This window comes from Hemitrygon akajei, chromosome 30 (assembly GCF_048418815.1).
Source record: "Hemitrygon akajei chromosome 30, sHemAka1.3, whole genome shotgun sequence".
Classification (NCBI taxonomy): Eukaryota; Metazoa; Chordata; class Chondrichthyes; order Myliobatiformes; family Dasyatidae; genus Hemitrygon; species Hemitrygon akajei.
The window spans coordinates 13,585,589-13,613,197 of record NC_133153.1 but is presented as its reverse complement, the minus strand read 5'-3'; the positions used below and the strand labels follow the sequence as shown (position 1 = coordinate 13,613,197).

Below are 27,609 nucleotides of genomic sequence, written 5' to 3'. Positions count from 1 at the left end.
CGGCTTCCCAGTTCTCAGTATCTGCTGGCTGACACCTTAAATATGTGGAGATATTAGAAAGTTACTGCAGTTGCTGAAAATATGAAATAAAATCGAACATGCTGGAAACACTCAGCAGGTCAGGCAGTATCTGTGGAAAGAGAAACAGAGTAAATGTTTCACATTTCGATGAAGGCTCCTTGGCTTAATTCATTTTCTTTTACAACAGATGCTGCCTCACCTGACAAAGGTTTCCAACAATTTTTGTTTTTACTTTTATGCGATTATTTATCATGGCATCCCTTAGCTGGTTAAATTGCAAGAGACCTCAGAAATCCTGACTTCTTTTACACACAGTAAGAAAATTTATTTCAACTACTCTTACAGCTCAGAGATGTCTATGGCTTCATCTGTATTCAATACCAAGCAATGTAGCAACATCACAGAGATCAAGAATACAGCGAGTCTACACCAATCATACTTAATTCCACAGCCCTACCTTCTGTCCCTAACCCTTCAAGTTCCTCAGACTTTTATGTCCAATTTCTTCTTAAAATTAATTATGTAATAGTTCCCAGTAGCTTTTTAGATAGTGTTCCTAATCGTAGGAATTCTATTGGAAAACAAAGGACATTTTGCCAATGACTTTAGATCAATAACCTCTGCTCATTGGCCCACGTACCAGAGGAATAACTTATCACTATCAAAATATTTCATCTTGTCGACAACCTCCATTTAGCTAGCTTATACCCTTTTTAGTTACTGCTTTTGGAGATTTGCAGCAGGTGAGGAAACTAGTGCATTTTGAGAAAAAACGCTCATGTTTCAGCAAGCAGATGCCAAAATGAAATTCTCCTCTTTTTCAACCTTATAGATTTATTCAGCGCTTTGTGTTTTAGTACTAACTTCTTCGTTGTCTTTTCTTGACCAAACACCCATCCTTTCAAATGGCAGGAAAAGATTCACACTGGGAAAGCAAACCTGTGTGAGATTCACACTCGGAAAGCAGACCTGTGTGAGATTCACACTGGGAGAGCAGACCTGTGTGAGATTCACACTGGGAGAGCAGACCTGTGTGAGATTCACACTCGGAAAGCAGACCTGTGTGAGATTCACACTGGGAGAGCAGACCTGTGTGAGATTCAGACTGGGAGAGCAGACCTGTGTGAGATTCACACTGGGAGAGCAGACCTGTGTGAGATTCACACTGGGAGAGCAGACGTGTGTGAGATTCACACTCGGAGAGCAGACCTGTGTGAGATTCACACTGGGAGAGCTGACCTGTGTGAGATTCACACTGGGAGAGCAGACCTGTGTGAGATTCACACTCGGAGAGCAGACCTGTGTGAGATTCACACTGGGAGAGCAGACCTGTGTGAGATTCACACTCGGAGAGCAGACCTGTGTGAGATTCACACTGGGAGAGCAGACCTGTGTGAGGTTCACACTGGGAGAGCAGACCTGTGTGAGATTCACACTCGGAGAGCAGACCTGTGTGAGATTCACACTGGGAGAGCAGACCTGTGTGAGATTCACACTCGGAAAGCTGACCTGTGTGATGCTGCTCTGGGCTGTCCACTACCTTTGGGTGGTGGTGGTCAAAGCCGGAGACCTCTCCCCTTGAGTCAATGATTCATCTAATTTTCCCTACACTGGATGCAATCCAGAATTCCTTCAATAAGATGGTGGATTTATGCCTGTGATGCCCAGAATAGCCAGTATAATTTCAAATGCTTTTGTTTGGTCTTTGATGATGGTGAGGTTAATGTTGTCGACTAAAGATCCTCACCCATGCCAGCATCTCTGTCTATTTTCTTGGACATTGATATAATTCTTTAAAAATTGTCCAAACCTCTCAACTAAGACTAACCAGAGTTTTACAAAGCAACACTCACAAAATACTGGAGGAACTCAGCAGGTCAGGCAGCATCTATGGAAATGCATGAACAGTCGATGTTTTGGGTCGAGACCCTTCTTTGGGACAGTTGTTTACAAAGATTTTGAGTAAATTTTTTTGCACATCTTAGGCTTGTAGCAATTACTCTCACTCACAAATACACCCTTTAGCTAATAAGGGAGAAAAATTAATCAGTGCCCCCTGTGGTCCATTTCTGATTTAAACTCCAGAAGTAGAAGAACACCCTTGTGCTGAATGTGCATAGTTACCAGTGGCTGCACAATGTAAAATCTGGTTTCATCAGCTTCAAGGGTTGGGTAGAATTTCCAGTATAAGGTGTTGTCTGCGGTTAGAAGGACAGGTTAAGGATTGGGAAACTGTGGGCAACTGTGGACAAATGACCATATTTTGTAGGCAAGTATAGTAATCAAAGATTGTGTAGCATTCAAATCTCATCCAAATTTCTGGATAAAGTGTCTCAGCTTGAAACGTCAACTCTATTCCTTGCATAGATGCTGCCTGAGTGAAATCCTCCAGCATTTTGTGTGTGTTAATCTTATCCAAATGTTATTTCTAACTCTGACTGGCCTGAGTCAATGCTGGATTATAACTGTGTGAACTTGTGCAATTTTATCCACCTTGAGGTAGAGACAAGTTTCAGACTGCTGGTACTAACTGGAAGTTCTCTCACTTAGTTTCAGAATTAATCTGATATTTGATTAACCTCGGCAGGGAGGATGGGTCAGGTTTTCCAAACATACTCTGAAACTTCTACATTTCACTTATTGGAACATTCACTTCCAAAGGATTAGATCACAAGGCACTGATTTTGGATTGCGCAGCATGGAGAAATCAGGTGTTAAGTAAAGTTGTGTTCATCATTGTTTCGAGGTGGAAGGAAATTGCTTTCACTATTTCTCAAATTGTTAGCTCCTTAATTCAATCAATTAAAAGAACTGATTGATAAATTGCGATTGCTCTTCAAACTGTTTACAGAGATATTGTACTGAATAAAATGTTATTGGTGGGTGAGAAACCACCACCATATGGAAATCATATTGTGGAGTTTTCAACAAGGTGACTGATTATCCTTTTCATTTACTCCAAGTGTGTTGATAGATTAATGGAAATAATAATCACTGTAATTGAATCTTGTGTTATTTTTCCTTGAAAAATACACCTATTGAAATAGTTATGTTAGCTCATAGCTCTGGGAAGTTCATTTTCTGAGACACCCAGGAAAATAATCTCTGCTTACTCAAATAGGCCAATGTAATGGCAGCAGCTGTGTGAAGGTTTCCTGGTGATTGAGTATCTCACTGTTTTTCAACTTTTAGGTACCTGCACTTTTAGAGTTGTCTTCTTTCTAATGCAACATGTTCAAACTGCATTTGAAAGATGAAGCAGTGTAAGTTTAAGAGAGATGCAATTTTTTTTTGTAAAATGTTGCGTTATTTAAAGTACTTCATTCTCAGCATTCTACATATTAGGTACTTAAGAGCTAATTTGGCAGTGTATCCATTTTACGGATAAATGTAGCAATATCCATATCTAGATCCCTCAAACAGCCATTAAGTTAACTTAAACAAATAATTTGGGCTAAAATGGGGGTGAATGTTGGCCAGAACAATGGAGAAATATTTGAAAATATGCCAGAGAGTCAGTTACATAGACCAGGTCAGGCAAGCATATCCAATTGATTGCAAAGGTGATATTGCCTTGAAATGCCAGTACACAATGGTACAGAGTTTCCATGCACCACAGTCCTACATGTAATTACTTCAGCAGCGTGTTACTTGCCCAGTACTGGAGTGCAGCAGCCATTCATCACTCCAAAGCAGAGATTCAGGCCACTCACCACTCACTCCCTCTTTTTTTTTACAAAACTGTAGAAGTTTATTTGCACAACAAATACACAAAGTACAAACATTTAGTACTTACAAAACAGTGAATGCATTCAAATTAAAAATATGATTATTACTGTCTATAAAACAGTCAATTCCATGGGGACTCACGGCTCCCAAAGGTCCCCACTGTAACCATTGTGAGCACATGCTCCCTTTCCAAGGACAGCCAGGCCTCAGAAGAGGGACAGGCAGTCAGCGCTGGCAGAGCCCTCGACTTTCTGCCGCTAGACCCGAGAACAGCCATCTTGGCCAGGCCCAGGAGCAAGCCCACCAGGAGATCCTCCTCAGGACCTGCTTCCCTTCCGCACTGGATGTCCGTATATGAGGAGCGCGGGGCTGAAGTGCAACCAGAACCCAAGCAGCAGCCCCTTCAGGTGCTCCGACAGGGGCTGCAACCTCTCACACTCCATAGAAGCACGGTACACTGACCCCTCCCAGCCACAGAATGGACAGCTGGACAGGGTGTCAGTGACCCTGCTTAAAATCCTGTTACACGGTTCTGCCCTATGCAACACCTTCCACCCCAGGTCGCCAATGTTCAGGGGAAGGGCCCCTGCATAAAGAGAATTCCACTGGCCACTCCCTTCTGCAGTGTGGCTCTTGTTTAGCACCACGACATGCAGTATAGTGCAGTACAATGCAGAACACATGCAGTACAATGCAGAACACATGCAGTACAATGCAGAACGCATGCAGTACAATGCAGAACGCATGCAGTACAATGCAGAACGCATGCAGTACAATGCAGAACGCATGCAGTACAATGCAGAACGCATGCAGTACACCATTTGTTCAGGCAGCAGAGCAATAGTTACTCAGTAGAATATTTACACAGAATGAAATACAGCTATTGCCCACTGAGGAAATCACTCAGCTCCTCAATACAGCAAACGTTCAATACTCAAAGCTGCCCTTGCTCATTGTAACACACACTGATCTGCTATTACACTGTCATGGCGTATTCATTCTGCACTCTGCAGTGCTCCTCGGTACCCCTATCAGCATTGGCTCAGTTTTGCATACGCTGTTCCCATCCTCCCCGCCCCCCCTGTTGCCATTCCCTTTCCCAGATCCTCATCACTTCTCATCAATAGTGTAATATTCACCAGGGGAGCAACGCAATGAAGTTGACGGAGATGGTGTCCACTGGTTACCATGGATCAATTCACTTCCCTCTCTTTTCCCTTTATCTGTTGTAACTTTAAAGTTCAAAGCAAAATTATTATCAAAGTACATATATGTCACCATATACAACCCTGAGAGTCATTTTCTTGTGAGCATACTCAAGAAATCTGTAATACAATAATAACCATAGTAGAATCAGTAAAAGACTGCACCAACTTCAGTGTGCAAAAGACAGCAAACTCTGCAAATTCAAAAAGAAAGAAATAATAAAAAATAAATAAGCAATAAATATCAAGAACATGAGATGAAGAGTTCTTTAAAGTGAGGCCATAGGTTGTGGGAACATTTCAGTAATGGGGCAAGTGAAGTTGAGTGAAGTTATCCCCTTTGGTTCAAGACCCTGCTCGTTGAGGGGTAATAACTGTTCCTGAACCTGGTGGCGTGGGTCCTGAGGCTCCTATACATTCTTCCTGATGGCAGCAGTGAGACGGGAGCATGTCCTGGGTGGTGGGAGTCACTGATGATTGATGCTGCTTTCCTGCAACAACACTCCGTGTAGATTGCTCAATGGTGGGGAAGGCTCTACCCGTGATGGACTGGCAGTATCCACTGCCTTTCGTGGGATTTTCTGTTCAGTGTCATTGGTGTTTCATACCTGGCTGTGGTGCAGCCAGTCAACGTACTCTCCAGTGTACATCTATAGAAGTTCGTCAAGTTGTAGATGTCATGCCGTATCTTCGCAAACTCCTAAGGAAGTAGAGGAACTGCTGTGCTTTCTTTGTAATTGTTTTTATGTGCTGGACCCAGGACAGGTCCTCCGAAATAATAACACTGAGGAATTTAAAGTTGCTGATCCTCTCCACCTCTGCTCCTCCAATGAGGGCTGGCTCATGGACCTCTGGTTTCCTCCTCCTGAAGTTTATAATCAGCTCCTTGGTCTTGCTGACATGGAGTAAGAGTTTGCTATTATGGCACAATTCAGCTAGATTTTCAATCTCTCTCCTTTATGCTAATTCATCACCATCTTTGATTCGGACTATGACAATAAACTTGTATATGACCTTGGAGCTGTGCTTAGCCACACAGTCATAAGTGTAAAACGAGTAGAGCAGGGGCTAAGCACACAGCCTTGTGATGAACCTGTGTTGATGGGGATTGTTGTGATGTTGTTGTCAATCCAAACTGACTGGCATCTGCAAATAAGGACATCAACGATCTGATTGCACAAGAATGTATTGAGGCCATGGTCTTGAATCTTGTTGATTAATTTGGAGAGGTTTATGGTATTGAATACTGAGCTGTATTCAATAAAGATCATACTGATGTATGCACCTTTACTGTCCAGATGGTCCAGGGTTGAGTGAAGAGCCAATGAGATGGCATCTGCTGTGGAACCTGTTGCTCCGGTAGGCAAATTAGTGCAGATCCAAGTCACTTCTCAAACAGGAATTGATAAGTCTCATCACAAACTTCTCGAAACGTGTCCTCATTGTGGATGTAAGTGCCACTGTATGATAGTCATTGAGACAAGTTATTACATTCTTCTTAGGCACTAGTCTAAGTGAAGTCTGCTTGAAGCAAGTGGGTACCTCAGATTGCTGAAGCGAGAGGTTAAAGATCTCAGAGAACACTCCAACCAGTTGATCAACACAGGTCTTTAGTATTTGATCGGGTACCCTGTCCAGGCTGGATGCTTTTCATCGGTTCCCCCTTCTGAAGGCTGCTTACGTGTCATCCTCAGAGACTGAAATCTCAGGATCATCAGGGGCTGTTAGAGATCGTGATGGTTCCTCACTGTATTGGCGGTGAAAGCGAGCATAGGAGGCATCAAACTCATCCGGAAGTGAAGCTGTAAGAAATCCCTATGACTGCCTTTCCTATTCTATTCAATATAGAATTTCTTTTGGCTTAAGTACGATGATCTTAAGCTGTCTTTGTCCCATAGAGTGACTTCTTCTAAACCCATTTTATTGTAAAACCAACAGGGTAGAGATTTACGTGTGTGTGTGTGTGTGTGTGTGTGTGTGCGTGTGTGTGTGTTATTATTTGTACTCATTTCTGCATATTCCTATTGTCTCCCTCTGATTAACCAGCAACACCCATCCAGCTGACTGAGTGATCTATGATGTGTGCCAACACTCTAAAATTCACTAAATGTTGGAAACTGCATTTCAATACAGCGGGACGTTAATCAATTTAAACTCGTTATTTTTTCAGCCATCGTTCTCTTGCATGAATTTTTCCTACGGTACTGGTTCTGCTCAGCTATGTTGTACTCACATTGCATTCTTAGTATGTGTATTCCTGTTGCTGACATCATTTCAACAATGTTTGTTCCTGAATACAAACAAAATGAAAAACATTAAACGGAAAGAATGAAAACTTACTATAAACACGATAAAGTCTGCAGATGCTGGAAATCCAAAGCAACGTGTCAGCAAGTCGGGCAGCATCTATGGAAATGAATAAACAGCCGATGTTTTGGGCTGAGACCTTTCTTTGGGACTTGGAGTGAAAAGGCGAAGATGCCAGGATTTAAAAAAAAGTGGGAGGAGGGGAAGGAGGACAAGCTGGAAGGTGATGGGTGAAGCCAAGCGGACGGGAAAGATAAAGGGCTGGAGAAGAAGGAATCTGATAGGAGAGCAGTCTGTGGGAGAAAGGGGATAGGAGAGGCACCAGTCAGAGGTGATAGGCAGGTGAGAAGAGGTAAGAGGCCAGAGAGGGGAATACAAGAACAGGGGAGGCGGAGGGACAATGTACCCCAACATTCAACCCACTCCATCATGGGCACTAGCCTTCCCACCATCGAAAGGCGATGCCTCAAAAAGGCAGCATCTATCATTAAGGACCCTCATTATCCAGGACATGCCCTCTTCTTATTACTACCATTAGAGAGGAGGTACAGGAGCTTGAGGACACACACTCAATGGGTTAGGAACAGCTTCTTCCCTTCCACCATCAGATTTCTGAACAGACAATGAGCCCATGAACACTAGCTCACTGTTTTTGCTCTCTTTTTGCAATGCATGTTCAATTTGATATGTATTTCTTATTATAATTTATAGTGTATTTTATTTATTGCACTGTACTGATGCCACAAACCAACAAATTTCATGACATATGTCAGTGATAATAAACTTGATCCTGATTCTGATTCAGGTCATCCAGTTGAATCGGTCTGATCCTGGGATCATGTTCCACATGAGTCAACTATTATGCTGCTCCATCTAATCACAAGCAGGCTTAATATTACCAGCATATGTCGTGAAATTTGTTGTTTTTCCAGCAGCAGTACATTGCTATAAATAATGGAAAGACTGTGAATATATATATATATATATATTGCAATTCCTGAATCCATTCCTGAATAACTGAGTGTGTGCTTTCTGGCTCCTGTACCTCTCCCTTGATGGTAGTAATGAAGCGAGGGCATGTCTGGGTGATGGGGGTCATTAATGATGGACGCAACCTTTTTGAGGCATCTCTCCCTCAAGATGCCTTGGCTGCTGAAGAAGCCAGTGTCCATGATGGAGCTGACTGATTTTAAAACTTGCTGCAGCTTCTTTTGATCCTGTGCAGCAGGTCCCCTGCCCCCGTCGCCACCCCCACCCATACCAGACGGTGATGCAACCTGTTAGAATGCTCTCCACGGTACATCTGCAGAAAGTGTGGTGACATACCAAGTCTCCTCAAACTCCTAATTAAATATGGTTCTATTCATTCTCCTGCGTTTATCTAGTTTCATTTAAATCCATTTTTGATCCTTGGCCCGTCACTCCCTTACAAAGCAAGTTCCACATTTTGATGTCATATTGGATAAGGAGTTATACCTGGTCTCCTCACTAGATTTGATTGTATCCACGTTTGCCAAAAAATCCTATTAATTTCAAGGTAATGAATTCCAGAGGTAGGGTACAATGTCCCATGCATACTCTTCAGCTCCACTGAGTGAGTATTAATTCAAACCAGCTGTATTTAATTCTAAAAATTTCTGATACTTCACCCCTCAGCCTTTTGAGAAAACACCCCTAGTCTATTGAGTCATTTCTAATACCTACGACATGTCTGGTTCTGCAACGATCCTTAAATTATTTTCACCTCTAAAAGTGGTGCAGGTTGGTAGGGTAGTAAAGAAGGTGAATGGCTTCACTGTTCAAAAGCCAGAAAGCCAGCTTATAAACTCTGGTTAGGCTACATTTCGAGTATTGTATTCAATTCTGGTTGCTTCATTGGGGGAATGGCATCATCGTGTGCTGTGTCTTATGACGTGGGTGATCATCGTCTGTCCGTGACCATGATTGTTATTGGCAAATGTTTCTACGGAACTGGTTTGTCATTGTCGCCTTCTGGGCAGTATCTTTGCAAGATGGTGACCACAGCTATTATCAATACTCTTCAGAGATGGTCTGTCTGGCGTCAGTGGTCACATAACCTGGACTTGTGATACGCACCAGCTGCTCATACAGCCATTCCACCACCTTCTCCCATGGCTTCTCATGACCCTGACCTAAGCAGGTGTAACACCTTGCCCAAAGGAGGCCAGCAGATTGGCAGAGGGAAGGAGTGCCTTCCACCTCCTTTGGTAGAGACCTATCGCCACCAGGAAGGTAGTGGAGACTTTAGAGAGGGTGCAGAGGAGGATTAACTGGATGTTGCCTGTTTAGTGCCATGAGAGGAGATGGGACTGTATCTTCTGAAACAGCAGAGGCTGAAGGAAGAATTGATAGGTTTATAAAATAATGCAGGGTAAAGGTACATTAAACAGCCAGTATCTTTACACTGTTGGCGTGTGGCCTAGTGGGCAAGGCCACTGGTTCACTGAAGGTCACTGGTTCGAGCCTCAGCTGAGGCAGCATGTTTGTGTCCTTGAGCAAGGCACTTAACAACACATTGCTCTGCGACGTCACCGGTGCCAAGCTGCCTGGGTCCTAGTGCCCTTCCCTTGGACAACATCGGTGGTGTGGAGAGGGGAAGGCCTGCAGCTTGGGCAACTGCCGGTCTCCCATACAACCCTGCCCTGGCCTGCACCCTGGAAACTCCAGGCACAGATCCATGGTCTCTCGAGACTGACGGATGCCACCACCATCTTTACACAGGATTGAAATGCTTAGTATTAGAGGGCAAGTGAGAGGGAGAGGGAGAAAGTGCACAGGAGATGTGTGAGCCAAGAATTGTTTTACATGGGAAGTGGTGGGAGTCTGGAATGCACCATCAACGATGGTGGTAGAGTCAGATAGGATAGGACCTGGTCCCAAAGGAGTACCTGGCAAGGCTCTGAAAACCTGTGCCAACCAACTGACGGGGGTATTCAAAGACATTTTCAATCTTTCATTGCTATAGTCGGAAGTTTCCACCTGCTTTAAAAGGGCAACAATTATACCACTACCCTTAATAATTATCATCCAGTTTCGTGTACATCTACAGTGATGTAAAGTTTTGTGAGGTCAATCATGGCTGGAATCAACACCTGTTTCAGGAAGGACCTGGACCCACTGCAATTTGCCTATCGCCACAATAGGTCTACAGCATACGTGATCTCAGTGTCTCTCCATACGGCCTTGGATCACCTGGACAATGCAAATACCTATGTCAGGATGCTGTTTATTAACTATAGCTCAGCATTTAACACCATCATTTCTACAGTCCTGATTGAAAAAGCTACAGATTCTAGGCCTCTGTACCTCCCTCTGCAACTAGATCCTCGACTTCATAACTGGCAGAGCTTTCTGTGTAGATTGAAAGTAACATTCCCACTTCACTGACAATCAACGCTGGTGCAGCTCAGGAATGTGTGCTTAGCCCACTACCGTACTCTCCCCACGCACGTGACTGTGTAACTAGGCATAGCTCAAATGCCATCTATAAACTTGCTGATGGTTAGGAAGACCAAAGAGCTGATTGTGGACTTCAGAGAGGGTAAGATGAGGGAACACAAACCAGTCCTCATAGAGGGATCAGAAGAGGAGAGGGAGAGCAGCTTCAAGTTCCTGGGTGTGAATATCTCTGAGGACTTCACCTGAACCCAACAAATTAATGCAGCTATAAAGAAGGCAAGACAGTAGCTATATTTCATTAGGAGATTGAGGAGAGTTGGTTTGTCAACTAAGGCCATTCGAAAACTTCTACAGATGTACCGCGGAGAACATTCTGATTTGTCTCATCACCGTCTGGTAATGGGGGAGGGGAGCTACCGCACAGGATCGAAGCAACATAAGTTACGGAAACATAAAATTAGTCATCTCCGTCATGAGTACTAGCCTCTGTAGTATCCAAGACATCTTCAAGGAGCAGTGCCTTAGGAAGGCGGCATCTGTCACTAGGGATCCCCACCACTCTGGACATGCCCTCTTCACACTGTTACCATCAGGAAGGAGATACAGAAGCCTAAAGGCACACACTCAGCGACTCAAGAACAGCTTCTACAACTCTGCCATCCGATTTCTAAATGGCCATTGAACCCAAGAATGCTACCTCATTATTTTTTTTAATTATTTCTGTTTTTGCACTACTTATTTTAACTTAACTATTTAATATATATATATATATATATATATATATATATATATTTACTGTAATTCAGTTTTTCTCTGTATTTATTTATCATGTATTTCATTGTACTGCTACCATAAAGTTAACATATTTCACGACATATGCCAGTGATATTAAACCTGATTCTGATGTGCAGGAAAAGGGATTCAATTAATCCACAATCATTGGTTCAATTACTTCAGCACAAAATTATGGGCTGAGCAGCCTAACCCGTGCTGCACCTTTCTGTGTTATATTTAATTATCTCTCATCAATGTAAGCAAGATTTGTTTTTATTAATGGCTTTAAAACCAGCAAGTTCATGACACATGCCCTGTGGTTAGGCTTTTCAAGTTGGAGATAGCCTATATTCTTGACATACTGTTGATCTAACATCTACTAACATTTACAAATCATCCTTGGGTTGTAAATGCCCTTATATGCCCTATGGATACCCTTATATCAAGCATACTCCCATAATTTTATTAAATTCAGAATTCAAACAAGCATTTGTTCTTCTGAAGCTCTAAACTAGTTTCCTCTCTCTCTTTCTCTCCAATTTCAGTAATCGTTCTTTCTTTTTGACCTTATGTGCTTTTGATGCCAGTCATTATAATACTGTGGCAGTGTGACTACCAAATTGAGTGGCTTTTCCTCATAAGTTTTTTGACCTATAGTCAAAATCAACTTATCGTCATCTGCAAAAATGGAACTTGTTTGTTACCTGGTGACAGCTTGTATCAAATCTGCTACTTTGCAATAATGTGCCAATAATTCCAGTTTGGTTCCAACTATATTAAAAAGTTCCTTGTATCTGCAACACAAGACATGATTAGAGAAGGTTAAGAGTTTAAAAAAACACGTGCTTGCATGAAACTGTGACCTCAAATTATTTCTTTTAAAACAAGTTTTTAAAGTTTATTTTTCTTGTCCTCCACCAGTTCCACATAGTTCATGTGAATAAAAGCAGTCCAATGTGCTATAGCAGAGACAAGGTCAAAGTGAGAACTGTACTGGATCAGTCTTTCAATGAAGAATGCAGCACACTCTAACCCACTCACCAGTAACCTATACAGTATCCTAGGAATCTGCAAGCTAAATATTTGGATCTCTCCAATGTTGGCATATCCTCAGACTAAGACGAGATTAAAAGCAACAATATTCATTACAGTCATACTTCAGATATAATCCAACATAGTAAATTGACTTTGCAAATAAAACCCTAACAATTAAAGGATATCCATTCAAATGGATCATGTACTTAAGCTGCTTTAGCTTCTATGGTGGACTGCAATGATAGTTTCAAATGACCAGTCCTATTAAGAAAAAAGATATTTAGCAAACCTTCGCATTTTTATGGCATTGATACATTAAGCTGATTTTGTGATTTAACTTGTCCCAAGTTATATACTCAAGTACTAGCCTCCATAGTATCTGAGATATCTTCAAGTAGCAATGCCTCAGATCGATAGCATCCATCATTAAGGATCCACACCACCCAGGACATGCCCTCTTTTCAATGTTGCCATTGGAAGGAGGTACAGAAACCTGAAGGCACACACTCAGCAATCCAGGAACAGCTTCTTCCCCTCCGCCATCTGATTACTAAATGGATATTGAACCCATGAATACTACCTCACTACTTTTAAAAATTTACTTTCTGTTTTTGCCCTACTTATTGTAACTTCATTTAATATACTTACTGTAATTCAGTTTTTTTCTCTATATTTATCAATGTATTGCATTGTACTGCTGCTGAAAAGTTAACAAATTTCATGACATGCCGATGATATTAAACCTGATTCTAATTCTGATTCAAGGCAAGTATGGATCGTTCAGTTTTTAGAATGTAGTGTTTTCATTCGCAGTAATAATTGATGTTCAGACAGTCCTGTTGAAATGTTCTACAATACAGCGGAAGGTATCACTAGAAGTTGCCCTCATTACCAATCCATGTCTTCTAGGCTCAGAATCCCTGAATTGTCCAGCAAACACTGTAGTGCGAGCCCCAGAGGGACTAAAGGGTCTGAAGTAGAAATCTCCTAAACAGCTCTATCAGGTCATTGCGAGGTTGATAACACAAGAGTTTGGCAGCTTGCTCAAAGAGATTTTAAAAAAGATAAAACAGTCCAAAGGGTATGGTTTTCAGTTTCTATTACGAATGGATTCACAAACATTCACTCTATGAAAGAAATCTTACATGGAATTAATTTTTTCATCTGCATATGCTGGAAATCTGAAATCAAAGCAGAAAATACCAGAATTCCTCTATTGGTCAGGCAGCTTCTGTGGAAAGCGAACCAGAGATATCCTTTCAGATCTGAGACCTACCGTAAGAGCTAGATCAGGTTAAATTTATTTGCCTTAAAACAGAAATTGTCTCTCCTTCTAAAACATTAAATGGGAGTAATTGGGTTCAGTATTGTTTTGTAATACACAGTGAGTTGATAAAGTTTCTTGATCTGGTGGAGAAATTGCTTCAAATATTACAGGGTTGGATGGAAGTTAAATCTATGGATTGGCCAAAGCTGGTCTGTTTAATCTTTATACACCTATCTTCGATGATCACAGCTTTAATGGAATAATTTTTTACCATAAGCATCATAAAATTACTCTATTCAAGCTGTGTTCATCAAAACATAGAATGTGACAGGCCTTCAATCCATGAGTCTGCACCAACTTAACTAATTAATGAAGTCAACTTAACTAATCCCATCTGCCTGGCCGTGGTCTGTATCCTTCGATTTCCTGCCTGGTCATGTATCTCACTGCCTCTTAAATGTTGCTATTGTGTCTGTCACTATCACCTCAATTGGCAAGGTACTCCTGCACTCCCTGTATGCAAAAAAATTACTTGCATTGCACATCTCCTTAAACCTTAAATCTATGTCCGTTGGCATTTGGCATTTCCTCCTGGGGGGAGGGGGGAGCACTCGCACTATCTACCATTCTGATTTCTTGGGCAGCACAAGAGCAAAGCAGTTAGCGCCACACTTTTCAGTGGCAGCAGTAAGACAGAGAGTTCGATTCCTGCCGCAATCTCTACATTCTCCCTGTGACCACGTTGGTTTCCTCCAAGTGCTCTGGTTTCCTCCCACATTCCAAAGATGTATGGATTAGGGTTATTGAGTGGTGGCCAAATTATGTTGGCGCCAGAATCGTGACGTCACTTGTTGGGCTGCTGATTTGATTTGACACAATTGATGCATTTCACTAACAAGAGAAAATCTGCAGATGCTGGAAAATCAAGCAACACACACAAAATGCTGGAAGAACTCAGCAGGCCAGGCAGCATCTATGGAAAAAACTACAGCGGACGTGTCAGGCCAAAACCCTTTGGGCGACTGTACTTTTTTCCATAGATGCCTCTTGGTCTTCTGAGTTCCTCCAGCATTTTGCATGTGTTAACACATTTCACTGTATGCTTTCATGTACCTGTGACAAATAAAGGTAATTTTTTTCTTTATCTTTACCCTATAAAAGTATTCAGAGGCACATACCATCCTCCTTTGGCCCTGTACCATTTGCAGGACTTTTTTTGTTGAAAGGCATGTGCAGAACCATGACTGGTTTTTATTGTAATTGGATCTCATAAAAGTATAAAGCAGTTCTGAGATGTGCACCGATATACAAGTAAAAAACATATCAAGTTAATTTAAATACACAACGAAGTAAAAGCGTCAGTAAATTATGTCATCCTCAGTTCGATCATGGTGGCAGGATGTTTGATGTGGGAGAGATTTAAGACAGTTACTCTGCTTTTGGATGCTGTGCTGCTACAGTGGCCTCTAATAGTGAAACCAAGATGTTATTCCTTACTCCCTGCCAATAAGCAAGACAGCTTTCACGGAGAATTTCAGACACTTGCTGCTGTTGGTTATTGCCATAAACATATGATGAGAAGGCATTGAAGAGAAAAGATAACAAAGAGTGCCTTCTGATCAAACTACGACCCATACCTTTTCTCCTGCCCTGCCTAGAACAACCAATACAAACATGTATATTACATATTTTGAAGTAAAGTTTTTTCTTTGGTTTTCGACTTCCTTTCTTCTACGCTCCAGTGAGATCAGTTCCATCCCCAAGCTGCTACATTCATTTCCTTTGGGGTTGAAAATTTCAGCTTAAACTAAGAATTTAGTCAAATCCAGACTTTGGAAAAATTACTACAGATATTTTGCATCAATGATCTCAATGCCTCTCAATTCACAGAGCAAGTAGCCATGATACCCAAGGACCCTGAACAACTGTATAGTGAGCAGGGTAAAGAGATGGGGGGAGGGGGTACCTTTAGAAACATAAAGAATGAAATAGAATTAAGCTTTGCAGTGAGAATCACATGATGCATTAATCAAGGATTCAGGCATGTTGTTATCATTTTAATAAATGAAAAATCTTTGGAGATGCATGTCCTAAATCCTGTTTTAATGTACATTTCTGGCCATTATGATGTTCACAGCAATGTGTGTTAAAGACACATCTACCTGGTTCTTTTTTGTCAACAGGTTGTCTACTTTTATATTCAAAATGCTGGAGGAACTCAGCAGGCCAGGCAGCATACATGGAAAAGAGGACAGTAGAAGTTTGGGGCTAAGACCCCTCAGCAGGACTGGAGGAAAAAAAGATGAGAAGTCAACATTAAAAGGTGAGGAAAGGGGAGAGAGAAATACAAGGTGATAGGTGAAACCGGGAGGGGCGATGTGTAGAGTTAGGAGGTTGATTGGTGAAAGAGATACAGGCTGGAGAAGGGGGAATCTAATAGGAGAGGACAGAAGACCATGGAAGAAAGAAAAGGGGGGAGGAGCACCTGAGGGAGGCAATGGGCAGGCAAGAAGATAAGGTGACAGAGGGAAAGGAGGATGGGGAATGATGAAAGGATGGGGGGGGGGTATTACCAGAAGTTTCAGAATTGAATATTCATGCCATCAGGTTGGAGGCTACCCAGACGGAGTATAAGGTGTTGCTGCTCCAACCTGAATGTGGCCTCATCGCAATAATGTGACCACTACGGTTGTGAGGAAGCCACTTTATATTCCACCTGGGTGGCCTCCAACCTGATGGCATAAACATTGATTTCTCAAACTTCTGGTAATGCCTCCCCCTCATCACTCCCCACCCCCTTTCCCCTCTCTCACTTTATCTTCTTGCCTGCCCATTGTCTCCCTCTGGTGCTCCTCCCTCATTTCTTTCTTCCATGGCCTTCTGTCCTCTCCTATTAGATTCCCTTTTCTCCAGCCCTGTATCTCCTTCACCAATCAACTTCCCAACTCTTTACTTCACCCATCTCCCTTACAGTTTCACCTGTCACCTTGTGTTTCTCCTTCCCCTTCTCCCACCTTCTTACTCTGGCTCCTCATCCTTTTTTTTTCTCCATCCCTGCTGAAGGGTCTCGGCCCGAAACATTGATCTCTTTTCCATAGATGCAGCCTGGGGCCTGCAGAGTTCCGCCAGCATTCCGTGTGGGTTGCTTGGATTTCCCGCATCTGCAAATTTTCTCCTATTTGCTTTTGGATTCACTTTGTTTCATTTCTATTCTTACTTAGCTTCATTGCAATAAGTTATGCAAATTATTCTCAGAAAAGAAGTTGGCAAGTTTTTGTTCATTTATTTACTCCTTCATTCAGCATCCATCCATCCATCTATTTATTTAGAGATACAGCATGGAGCAGGCTCTTCCAGCCAATGAGCTGCGTCACCCAGCCATCCACCTATTTAACAGTAGCCTAGTCGCAGGACAGTTTACAATGACCAATTAACCCAGTAATTCTTTGGACTGTGGGAGAAAACCAGAGCACCCAGAGGAAACCCATGCATTCATGAGCTGAACATACAGACTCCTTACAGATGGTGCCAAAATTGAACTCTGAACTCTGGAACGCAGAGAGTTGTAACAGAGCTGTGTTAACTGCCACACCACCATGGCACCCAATATTATTAAGAAATGATATTTAATATAATTTATTGCTGATGCTTTGTTCTGGAGCACCACTGCATTCTCAAGACCAGTTTCATATTATAAAAGAGCAAATGAAAGTAAAATATATTGTCAATTCAGCTGAAGTATTCTCGTAGAAAAAGTCAGCTGGACGACCAGAAGCTTTGCAAACGCAAATATTTCTTTTATAATTAATGTCTATTTTAAGATTAATACCTTTAATTTAATAATCATAATTATATTGAACAATGATTGTATTGGCTCAGGCTCTGCCCTCTATCTTCCATCATTGCTCTGTAAATTTCAATATGAAGGATGTATTGGACGTTATTGTAAGCAGAGTCTGTAGTTTATCATTCTCTTTTTACAATAACCTGCCATATAGTCCCCAAATAAGGTGTTATCCCCAATCCAGATTGAAATTCAATCTGATGACACCCACAGGGATGGATTGAATGTGTTTGAAGGCTTAAAAATTACAGTCTATAAATCATCACCCAAAGAAACCTCTGTAACTTTTGTTTAAGAATGTTGGATCATTTAGCATCAATACAGTTGGAAGCAGAGCTACTGAGATTCACTTCACTGATTTCTTAGGTGTATTGTGGGTCTTCAATTTTATCTATCTCCTTGACTAATCTTATTACACTTATTTGGTTTCCATTTCTCAGTAACTGCACTGCTGTTCAGAAACAACAATTTGCAATTGTTTTAATCCCAAGATAAAGCCTTTAGCCATAAGTTCAGTCACTTACTGCATTCTTGTGCTCGAGGTTACATAAACCAGACTTTCTGGGGATCATGTAACATATCTATAAATGCTAATAATTGGATTTTATTGGTGTTTCATCATAGCATTTGTCTGAAATAATGAATTGCAATCTTTACTATATGTCCATCTAAGTGGAATGAATTTAGGATATATTTCTTACAATTAGAAGATTAAGGGGTAATCTAAGTAGATTTTTAGATGATTGTAAGATATAAATTAGACCAAAGGGAACTAGAAATAAAAACATAAAAAGCTGAAAACACGCAGCAAGTTAGGCAGTATCTATGGAATGAGAAACACAGTGTATGTTACAGATCGAAGACGAAGTTCTGATGGAAGGTCTTGGATCTGAGACTTCAACTCTATTTCACTTTGCGCAGATGTTCTCCGTCCTGCTGAGCGTTTCTAACATTCATATTTTAGATGACTGCCTAGAGTTGTATTCATGGAATCACAGGGAGGAATGTGGCACAGAATAAGACCTTTCAGCCCATCAGGTCTGCATAGACCAGGGGTTCCCATCCTGGAGTCTTTGGATACCTCGGCTATTGTAGGGGCCCCATGGCATAAAAAAGGTTGGAATCCCCTGGCATAGACCATCAACAATTTACACTAATCCAACATTAATCCCTGTTTAAATTTTCCCCACATTTTAAAGTCTTTTTGACTCTGATATTAGCTGTGGATTGTTCAGTGGTGATAATGGGAAGAAGGTACATTCTTCACTAAAGTGCAAGTGAGATGTCATGTGAATTAAAAATATCACACGGATAATGAAGGAGCCAGATCAGCTAAATATGTGTTTCAGCTCAGAAGTTAAAACAGGTTTTAAGATGCAGAAGAGGTGGGTGTGAGCAGATGAGGGAAGGTAGAGTAGAAGACAGGAGGACTACAAGATGATAAGGGAGCCAGGCCATAGAGTCATATAGCACAGAAACAAGCCCTTCAACCCGTCGAGTCCTTGCCAGCAAATCAACCATCAATTTACATTAATCCTACCCTAATTCCTTTCTACAGTCTCCCCACATTGCCAATAACTCCTCTCCTTTACTCCCACTGATTCAACTACTGATCAACACACCAAAGATGATTCATGGTGGACAGTTCACCAACCAACCCCACATATTTGGGTTGTGTGGGGAAACTGGAGCGCACAGGGGACACTGACACACTGGTAGGGAGAAGGCAAGGGAGAGAAGTAAAGTAACAGAAGGGAGGTCTGAAGCGTTATAAACTGCTGAAGTCAGATAGCTAAGTGAACAATTGGGGAAATAACACTCTGAATGCAGCAAATGTGAAATGGAAGACTGGAATACAGATGATCTGAAACTGCTGAATTTTCTTTTAAGTTTGAAAGTCGTAGAGAGACACAACACAGAATCAGGCTCTTCAGCAAGTCTGTTAAGCATCCTTTATTTACACTAGTCCTACCCAATCCCATTTCATTCTACCTACACTCCCATCAACTCACCCTCCACCAAAGTCCACAGATCCCACCACTCACTTTACAGAGGCCCATTAACCCACCAGTCCACATAGCTTGGGATGGGACATAAACCTGGAGCACCCGGAGGAAATCCATGTGGTTGTAGGAAGAACATGCAAACTCCACGCAAATGGCACGGAGGATCAGGAAAGAACCCAGGTTACTGGAGTGTGGGGCAGCAGCTCTGTGCTGACCTATCTTGTATCAGCTGAAAGTTGATGTTAATTAACTTTGATCTTCATTCTTCTGGAAGGTTAATGACCTGAAACTCTAACTCTGTGTCTTTCTCCACCAATGTCACCTGCATGTATATCCAGTGATTTTTTTTTTTAATTTCAGATTTTATTTGCTGACTTATTGTGGTAAAGAGGGAGACCATCCCAGTGGAGCAATTCCATTCCATTTTCCTACTCCTTACTTCCTTGCAACTAACAAGCCAATCAATTCCCCTTAGATTCTGTTGCCACATACCTACAATAAGGGGTAACATTACAGTAGCGAAGTAACTAGTTAAGAGATGTGCAGATAGATAAAATCATGGCTTGGCCTAAACATGTTGAAAAGGGAGGGTTGTGAAATTATTAAATTAATAACAGGCTTGCTGTATTGTTTTAGAAATATTATAATTAAGCTCTGTGTTTGACAGAATTGTACAATTTATCATGAAAGGTTAAAGATTGTATTGTGACCCCTGAAAAAAGAGTAAGTTGGAAATTGACTATTGAGACGTCCAGGCTACATACAATGTGTGCAGATGAAAGGTGTTCCTTAAGCTTGCATTGAGCTTCGTGTAACAGTGCAGAAGGCGGCAGGCAGAGAATTCTTTTTGCCTACCATCGTCTTTGTTCCTATATGGTCAGGTCTACTGGGCATGTCCTGAAAAGTCACACTGCACTAGATGACACAAACTTTACAACATTAGCAACACATTACACAGGCAATGGAGCATCAGTAAGGACAAAGTTCAGAATCAAAATCAGTTTTATAATCATTGATATATGTTGTGAAATTTACTGTTTAGTTACAGCTGTACAGGGCAATACAAAAATAATTACAAGATGTTACAATGAGAAATAATATGAAAATAAATAAATTGTGCTAAAAGAGAGCCAATTAGTGTGGCAGTGTTCATGGATTCATGGACTCTTCAGAAATCTGATGCCGGAGGGGAAAAAAGCTGTTCTAAAAAATTGAGTGAGCATTCTCTGGCTCCTGTACCTCTCCGTGATGGGTGGAATGAGAAGAGGGCATGACTTGAACAGTGAGAGTCCTTAACGATAGATGCAGTCTTCTTGAGGCACTGGCTTCTGAAGATGTCCTAGTGTTGGGGATGTTTGTGTCCATGAAGGAGCTTTCCTTGATCAGCAATAGAGAGAGAGAAGATCATGCTTTTCCTTATCGGAGAAATTCTCTTTGTTTCACATGTTACCCTCGTCCTCTTTCCCTGCTACCTAGACTAACTTAGTACTTTGTTTCTCAGTTCTGATGAAGAATCCAAGAACTGAAATGTTATCTTTCTCCCTTTCCACAGGTGGTGCCAGACTTGATGATTTTTTTTTTCTATTCTTATATCAGATTTCTAACATCTACAAAGTTTTTTAAAAAAATTTTCTATTGACTAATCTGGCATATGAACATTTGTAGATTCAATGGAAGAATAAGGAGTAAACATCTCCGAGTAGCAGAGGTTAGCTAGTTCTCCGAAGTGTTAGCGTGACACTATTGCAGCTTGGTGTGTTATGCTTGGTGTTCAATTCCACCCTTGTCTGTAAGGAGACTCTACATCAATGGGTTTTTCCAGATGCTCCAGTTTCTTTTCATGGTCCAAAGACATACCCGTTGGTAGGTTAATGGGTTATCGCAAAATGTCCTGTTGATTAAGCTAGGGTTCAGTTGGTGGGTGACTCGCTGGGCCAGAATAAATAAGTAAAATTTTTTTTCAGGTCAGGTTCTGTGGATAGGAAATCAGAGGGCTCTTTGAGAAGATGCATTAAATTGCCTTTAATCTGAATTTGTTTGCAATTGCCGTATAATTTTGCAGGGTACAATTGCTGGATTCGGCAAGACTTCAAGTCCAGAATGTCACAAGGCAAGATGCTGGTCTTTATGGATGTACGGTAACCAATGAACTAGGAACAGATACTGAGGCCTCATTATTATTGTATTCAGGTGAGTTGATACTGACTTAGTGAAATTATATCATATAAGACATTTTCTAGAACTATTTAGCAGAAAATTACATGCATTCTCAAAATATTCAACCCCATGAAAATATTTAATTCGATGTATGAAGATGATTGAACGTGTATCTGCTACACTGGGGACATTTCCATCAGATTAGCGATGAATTCCATGTTGCTACTTACAAGTGAGAAAGTGGTCCACCAGCTACAATGGCTGAAATGTTAATGTGCCTTTTAATTACTCAATAGAACTGTTGATTACTCAACAGAAATTGCAGTGGATGAGCACTGGCTAAACTGTGTGCGAGTTGAGAGCTAGACTCTGCACGCATTCCTAGGTAACTCCTGTGGGCACATGGACTCCAAGCACCTCAGTGTACATCAGCTGTTGGTTAAGATCATACTTATGACCATCAACCTTTATCGACCATAGTTCACTGAAACAAATCTGTATGAAACCTGGTCCTCGGGCAAACTGGAGTCCACTCACATTTGGGGATTCTCTCACAGCACTCTAATCTCTGTGAAGTGCCAGGTTGTGAGTGTCAATGACTTCTTCCTCTGCGGTGTGGGGCAACCTCTCAGCTGGAGCTTGGATAGATTTGTTGTGGATATATGGGATGTCTGTATTGAACAAGGTGGGAAGAATGAGTAGTGAAGCTTCTTTAAGCTATGTTACAGGACTGAAGACTCTGTGGTGTGAGCCTTAAAGTTAAATAAGAAAATGGGAAAAAAACAATGTTATTCTTAATGAACCAGGGCCATGAAAGACACTTGTAGATTTCTCCAGACGTACCATGAAGAGCATTCTAACTGGCTACATCACCCTGGTATGGGGAGGCAGGCACTGCACAGGATCAAAATAAGCCGCAGAAAGTTGTAAACTTAGTCAGCTCCATCATGGGGATTGCCCTCCCCAGCTTCAAGGAATGATGCCTCAAAAAGGTGACGTCCATCGTTATGGACTCCCATCACACAGGACATGCCACCTTCTCATTGCTACCATCAGGAAGGAGGTACAGGAGCCTGAATGCACACACTCAGTGATTTGGGAGTAGCTTCTTCCCTCTGCCTTCAGATTTCTGAATGGACATTGAACCCATGAACACTATCCCACAACCTTTTTTTTCTTTTTTTCTCTTTCTGCACTATTTATTTAACTTTTTAAACATATATGCTTTTGGTAATTTACAGCGTTTTTTATTCTTATGTATTGCAAGTTCCTCCTGCCGCATAACAACAAATTTTGCGATGTACAGTACGCCTGTGCTATTAAACCTGATTCTGATAGCCAGTGCTGTCCCCTGCAAGTCGATGAGCCAATGGCACAGGAGAACTCTCCACCCCTCCAGTATGGTGTTGTACTTACAGTCTACAGGAGAAAGAATCCCTCAGTCCCGAAGAAGGACCTTGGCCCAAAACTTCGACTGTTTACTGTTTTCCATGGATGCTACCTCCAGCATTTTGTGTGTGTTGCTTTTAGATTTCCAGCATCTGCAGGCTTTCTCATATTTAGAAGATCATGTTAGCAGAAATAAGGCAGAGGTTGTGTATGCTATGGTTGATATGGCTGAATAGGTAACAGCATGTATAAGGTTAGTAATGATGATATTGTCATCACTGTCAACTGTGATTTGTTGATATTACCTCTGAACTTGACTACAATGGAGAGGTCACTAAAATCTTCGCAACACTGGGACCGTGTTCTTAGGGCACCACTGCCAGCATTAGTCTTGTGGGCTGGGTTTTTTTTTCCACTCAAGTTGGATTTCTAACCTTAGTGTCTTCCTTGATCTGAGTGCAACATGTCTATTGTCAGTGTTGCTAAGTTGCAATGGTAGGTTTCCGTAATCATCTGTCCTTTAAAGGTGATGTCCATTAACAATGAATAGATCTTTATAAAGCAGTATTGAAGTTACTAGCAGCTAATAGAAACGTCACAACTATCGTTGACCAAGTACAGAAGTTCAGGAGAAAGATCCTTGCACAAGAATCACACACTGTCAGCAGCAGGACAAACAGCCAAAGGTACCCAACAGTGCCACTTATTTTTCTGGACACTTTAACCTCAGACCCATTGCATATCATGACTAAAATGAAAGCAAAATCTAGCAATGTTCAGTAGGTTAGATAGAGGCACAAGAGTTTTAAGGCAGTAAATTTTCATTTTTCCAAAGGTGCTAGCTGCCTTTTGTTCAGCTGCTAGCCAGTCCTGTCCAATTTCAGTAAATTAGTTTTTGTTTGTGCACTATGCTTGGAAGTGTTATCATTTTGTTTTAGATTTCCAATACCTGCAGCATTTTTCAATCGTTTTACATTTTCCGATAATCGCTCAGCAATGACAAACCCTTCCTCTCAATCTATGAAGAATAAGTATAGCTCAGAATGAAACAAGATCCAGGGCTACCTCAGTCCACATGTCTGTTATGGCAGCTTGGTATTAACAATTTACTTCAAGGTCTCTTCAGTTCAGGTGGAGAGAATTAGTATCCTGCAGTTCTGGGGCTACCCAGTATTGGTTTACACGGCCTGTGATAGATTCCAGTGAACGGAGGCATTTCCGAAGTACGGGGAATCCCTGATGCAGGTCAAAGTACTTATCCTCTGGAAAAAGAATCAACTTGGCTTAGTGTCTGAAGTGAAAGGTAATACCTCTCAAAGCACTTTGAAAATGACCATAGCATTTTTACCAAGTCATACTTAAGCTCACAAGATTAGGTTTTCATATCAAAAGAACACACTCAGCTTAATTTAGTAGTGACATTAATCGCTGGTATATTCAGTGATGGTAGCCTGACTGTGACAGATAACCCCTCTCCATCTGTTGTAGACATCTGCATTGCTCAGAAATTCATTGTTCCTGGGAGCCTTTGAACTCAGCTTTTGGAATGTTTGGATCTTATTCCATGAATGAACAAACCCCTGGTAGTCTGTGTAACGTGTTGAATATTTCAGTAATATTTGAGTAATATTGCATAAATATTGTTCGATTAAGCATCCTTTGTTTGTTCACATAATTCACTATGGGTTATAGGTAAGAAATGTGTGAATGCCATATGACACTACGCCACCACATCGTAGCACCTCACTAAAAAAGGGGTGAAAAACGAAGTAGGCAAGTGTCCCGGCTCCTCTATTTTACTTTTGATTAGTTTCTGAAGTTACAAATTGTAACAGTGGCAGCGAGGAAGTTTTAAAATGAACACAAGATAACTACCTACTGGTTGAAGCACAGCACAATTTTCTTCGGAGGGGGAGAGAGAAGTTCAAGTTAAAAAAAGAATAAGGCAGAAAATGGACAAAGTTAACAAGCAACAAGTGTTGTCCACAGGTTCATAAACAGTGAGCACCAGGTGATAATACAGATTGATGGAGACCTTGAGTCTGGTTTGGGGTGTAAAATGTTTCTGCCAGTACCTGTATAGGAGAGAGCTTGCTCTACCCTCATCACTAGTGTCCATTTTCAGTCCACAGAAGAGTGTTCCGCTAACAGCAGCAGTACAAATGCAGAGATGGGCTCTGTTTCTTGGAGGACACAATAACAAGTTTGAATTCAAGAGGACAAATAATCATGAAGATGTTGATGGATTGTCCTGTTTGCACTCTTGGAGTATACTTCTTAATGAAAATCAAACGTCTACTTATTATGGCAGAGATGATCCAAAGGGAGGCCAAGAAACACCCCATACTGTCTCAGGTCTACATGGTGACCCAAAATGGCTGGAATGTGCAGCAGAAATTCTAGTTTCCCAGTTTTTTTTCATCAGTGCTGGGATGAACTTGCCCTTGACAGGATTTGCCTTCTGTGGGGATTGAGAGTTGTTGTACCGTCCAAACTGAGAGCTAAAGTGTTGCAGGAGCTACATGCTGTTTATCTAGGCATGGTCAAAATGAAAATGTTGGCTCAAAGCTTTATCTGGTGGCTTGGGATAGATCAGCGGATCAATCAGCTTGCTATGTATATACAGGATGCCCACTCGTCTAGAAGATACCAAGAGCAGTGTCTCTCTATCCCTGGGAATGGCCTGCATTTCTCTGGCAGAGGATTCATGTGGATTTTGCCAGATGGGAACCAATTTCTTGTTCGTAGTGGATGCAGTTACGAAGTGGCCAGAAGTGTTCCCAATAGCCCCCACCACAGCCTCGTACTCTGTTGATGTGTTGAGAAGCCTCTTATCAAGATGTTCCAGAACACTTACTTGGTGACAATGGACAAATTTGTTGCAGAACAGTTTCAGACATTCCTGAAAATGAATGGAGTTACATCTGCACTGTACCATCCACCTACAAATAGCTTGGTGGAAAGGGTTGTCAAGTGTCTAAAGAACTCACTGAGAGCAATGTCAGCAGAACACACTACACTGGCACTGAATCGGAAGCTCACCAATTTCTTCCTTGTATGTCGCAATGCAGCACACTCCACAACCAACAACTCACCAGCTCTGCTCTTCCTGGGTCATCCCTTACACTCACACTCGGATCTCCTCAAACCCAATCTCAGAAGGAGTGTGCAGGACCGACAGCTGGGACAAATTGAGGCTCCTCAAGCCAGGAGGTTCTATGTTTCACTTCTGGACAAGCAAATCTGGCGAGGGACTACAGAGAAGATCAAAAATGGGTACCTGGAAAGACTAAAGGCAGAACTGGACCACTGTCCTTCACAGTGGAGATTGTGTCCAGTGTCATCTGGACACGACACAATAACCAGTTGAGGACAGCAGAGTCAATTGTTAGAGATGAAAGGTGTCCAGAGCTGTCAGAACCACTCCCTGCAGTCCCAGAGTCAACTCCTACAACCACCATGGAGGAGGCCCCAGAACCTGAGGTTGTTTCGCAGCCACAAGTCTCAGCTGCCAAGAAGACTAAAGCCCTTCCCCCTTGTCAGAAAAGACATTATCCCACAAGAGTAAGAAATGCTTGACTGCGTTTAAATCTCTAGTCCTGAATAAAACAATTAAAATTTACTTTGCTGTGGATGTCTACATAGTAGTTGTATTATTTAGTATATATGATGATAAGCTAGAGAACAGTATGTTACATATATAAGTTGAGAGGCATTCTATATTGAGTTGGAGTTTATAGCTAAGCAGAGAGGAGTGTAGTGCATTTAATATTTTCATAATATTTGATAGATATTGTAAGAATATTGTTTGTTTAAGCATTATTCATTTGTTTAATAATTCACAATGGGTTATATGTAAGAAGTATGTGAACAACATGTCACTGCGCCACCACATCATATGTGAGTGCCTTACTAAAAAAAGGAAGGGGAAAAGAACTTACGTATGCAAGGGTCTCAGCTCCTGTGTGTGTTTTTTAAAATCAGTTCTCGGAGTAACAAAACATAACAGTCTGTAAGATGCTGATGCATATTTAGATCCAAAACACAACCTGAGATATCGAGTAGCAGACAAAAGAGGTTGCGGTTGCTGGAATCTGGAACAAACTCAGCAGGTCAAGTAGCATCTATGGAAACAAGTACTTGTCAATGCTCCACCTGAAAACTCTGCATTTGGAATGAGGGAAGTGGAAAGATGGCCGGTGTGAGGAAGGGTGAAACAAATGCTAGTACACAATAGGTGAAATGAGAGGGAGAAGAGAACAGAAAGATGAAATAAGGGAGCCAAAAACATAGATGTGCAGGTGAGTGTGTGTGGGAGAAGAATTCTCACTGTAGGTTACCTGGAATGGGAAAATTTGTTTGTACCACTGGACTAAAAGCTTTCCTTCCCCCCCAAGTGAAGTATGAGATGTTCAAAGTTAAAAGTAAATTTATTATCAAAGTATATATAGATGT

The 27,609-nt window shown here is 41.5% G+C and overlaps 1 protein-coding gene across 1 annotated transcript in view; it reads left to right on the top strand.

The window, feature by feature from the left end:
- Positions 1-27,609, top strand: part of adamtsl3 (ADAMTS-like 3) — a 726,995-nt gene that overhangs the window by 633,744 nt on the left and 65,642 nt on the right. Inside the window, 1 exon segment of the mRNA XM_073033006.1 lies at positions 21,671-21,798. Within this exon segment, the coding sequence (XP_072889107.1) occupies positions 21,671-21,798 (128 nt within the window).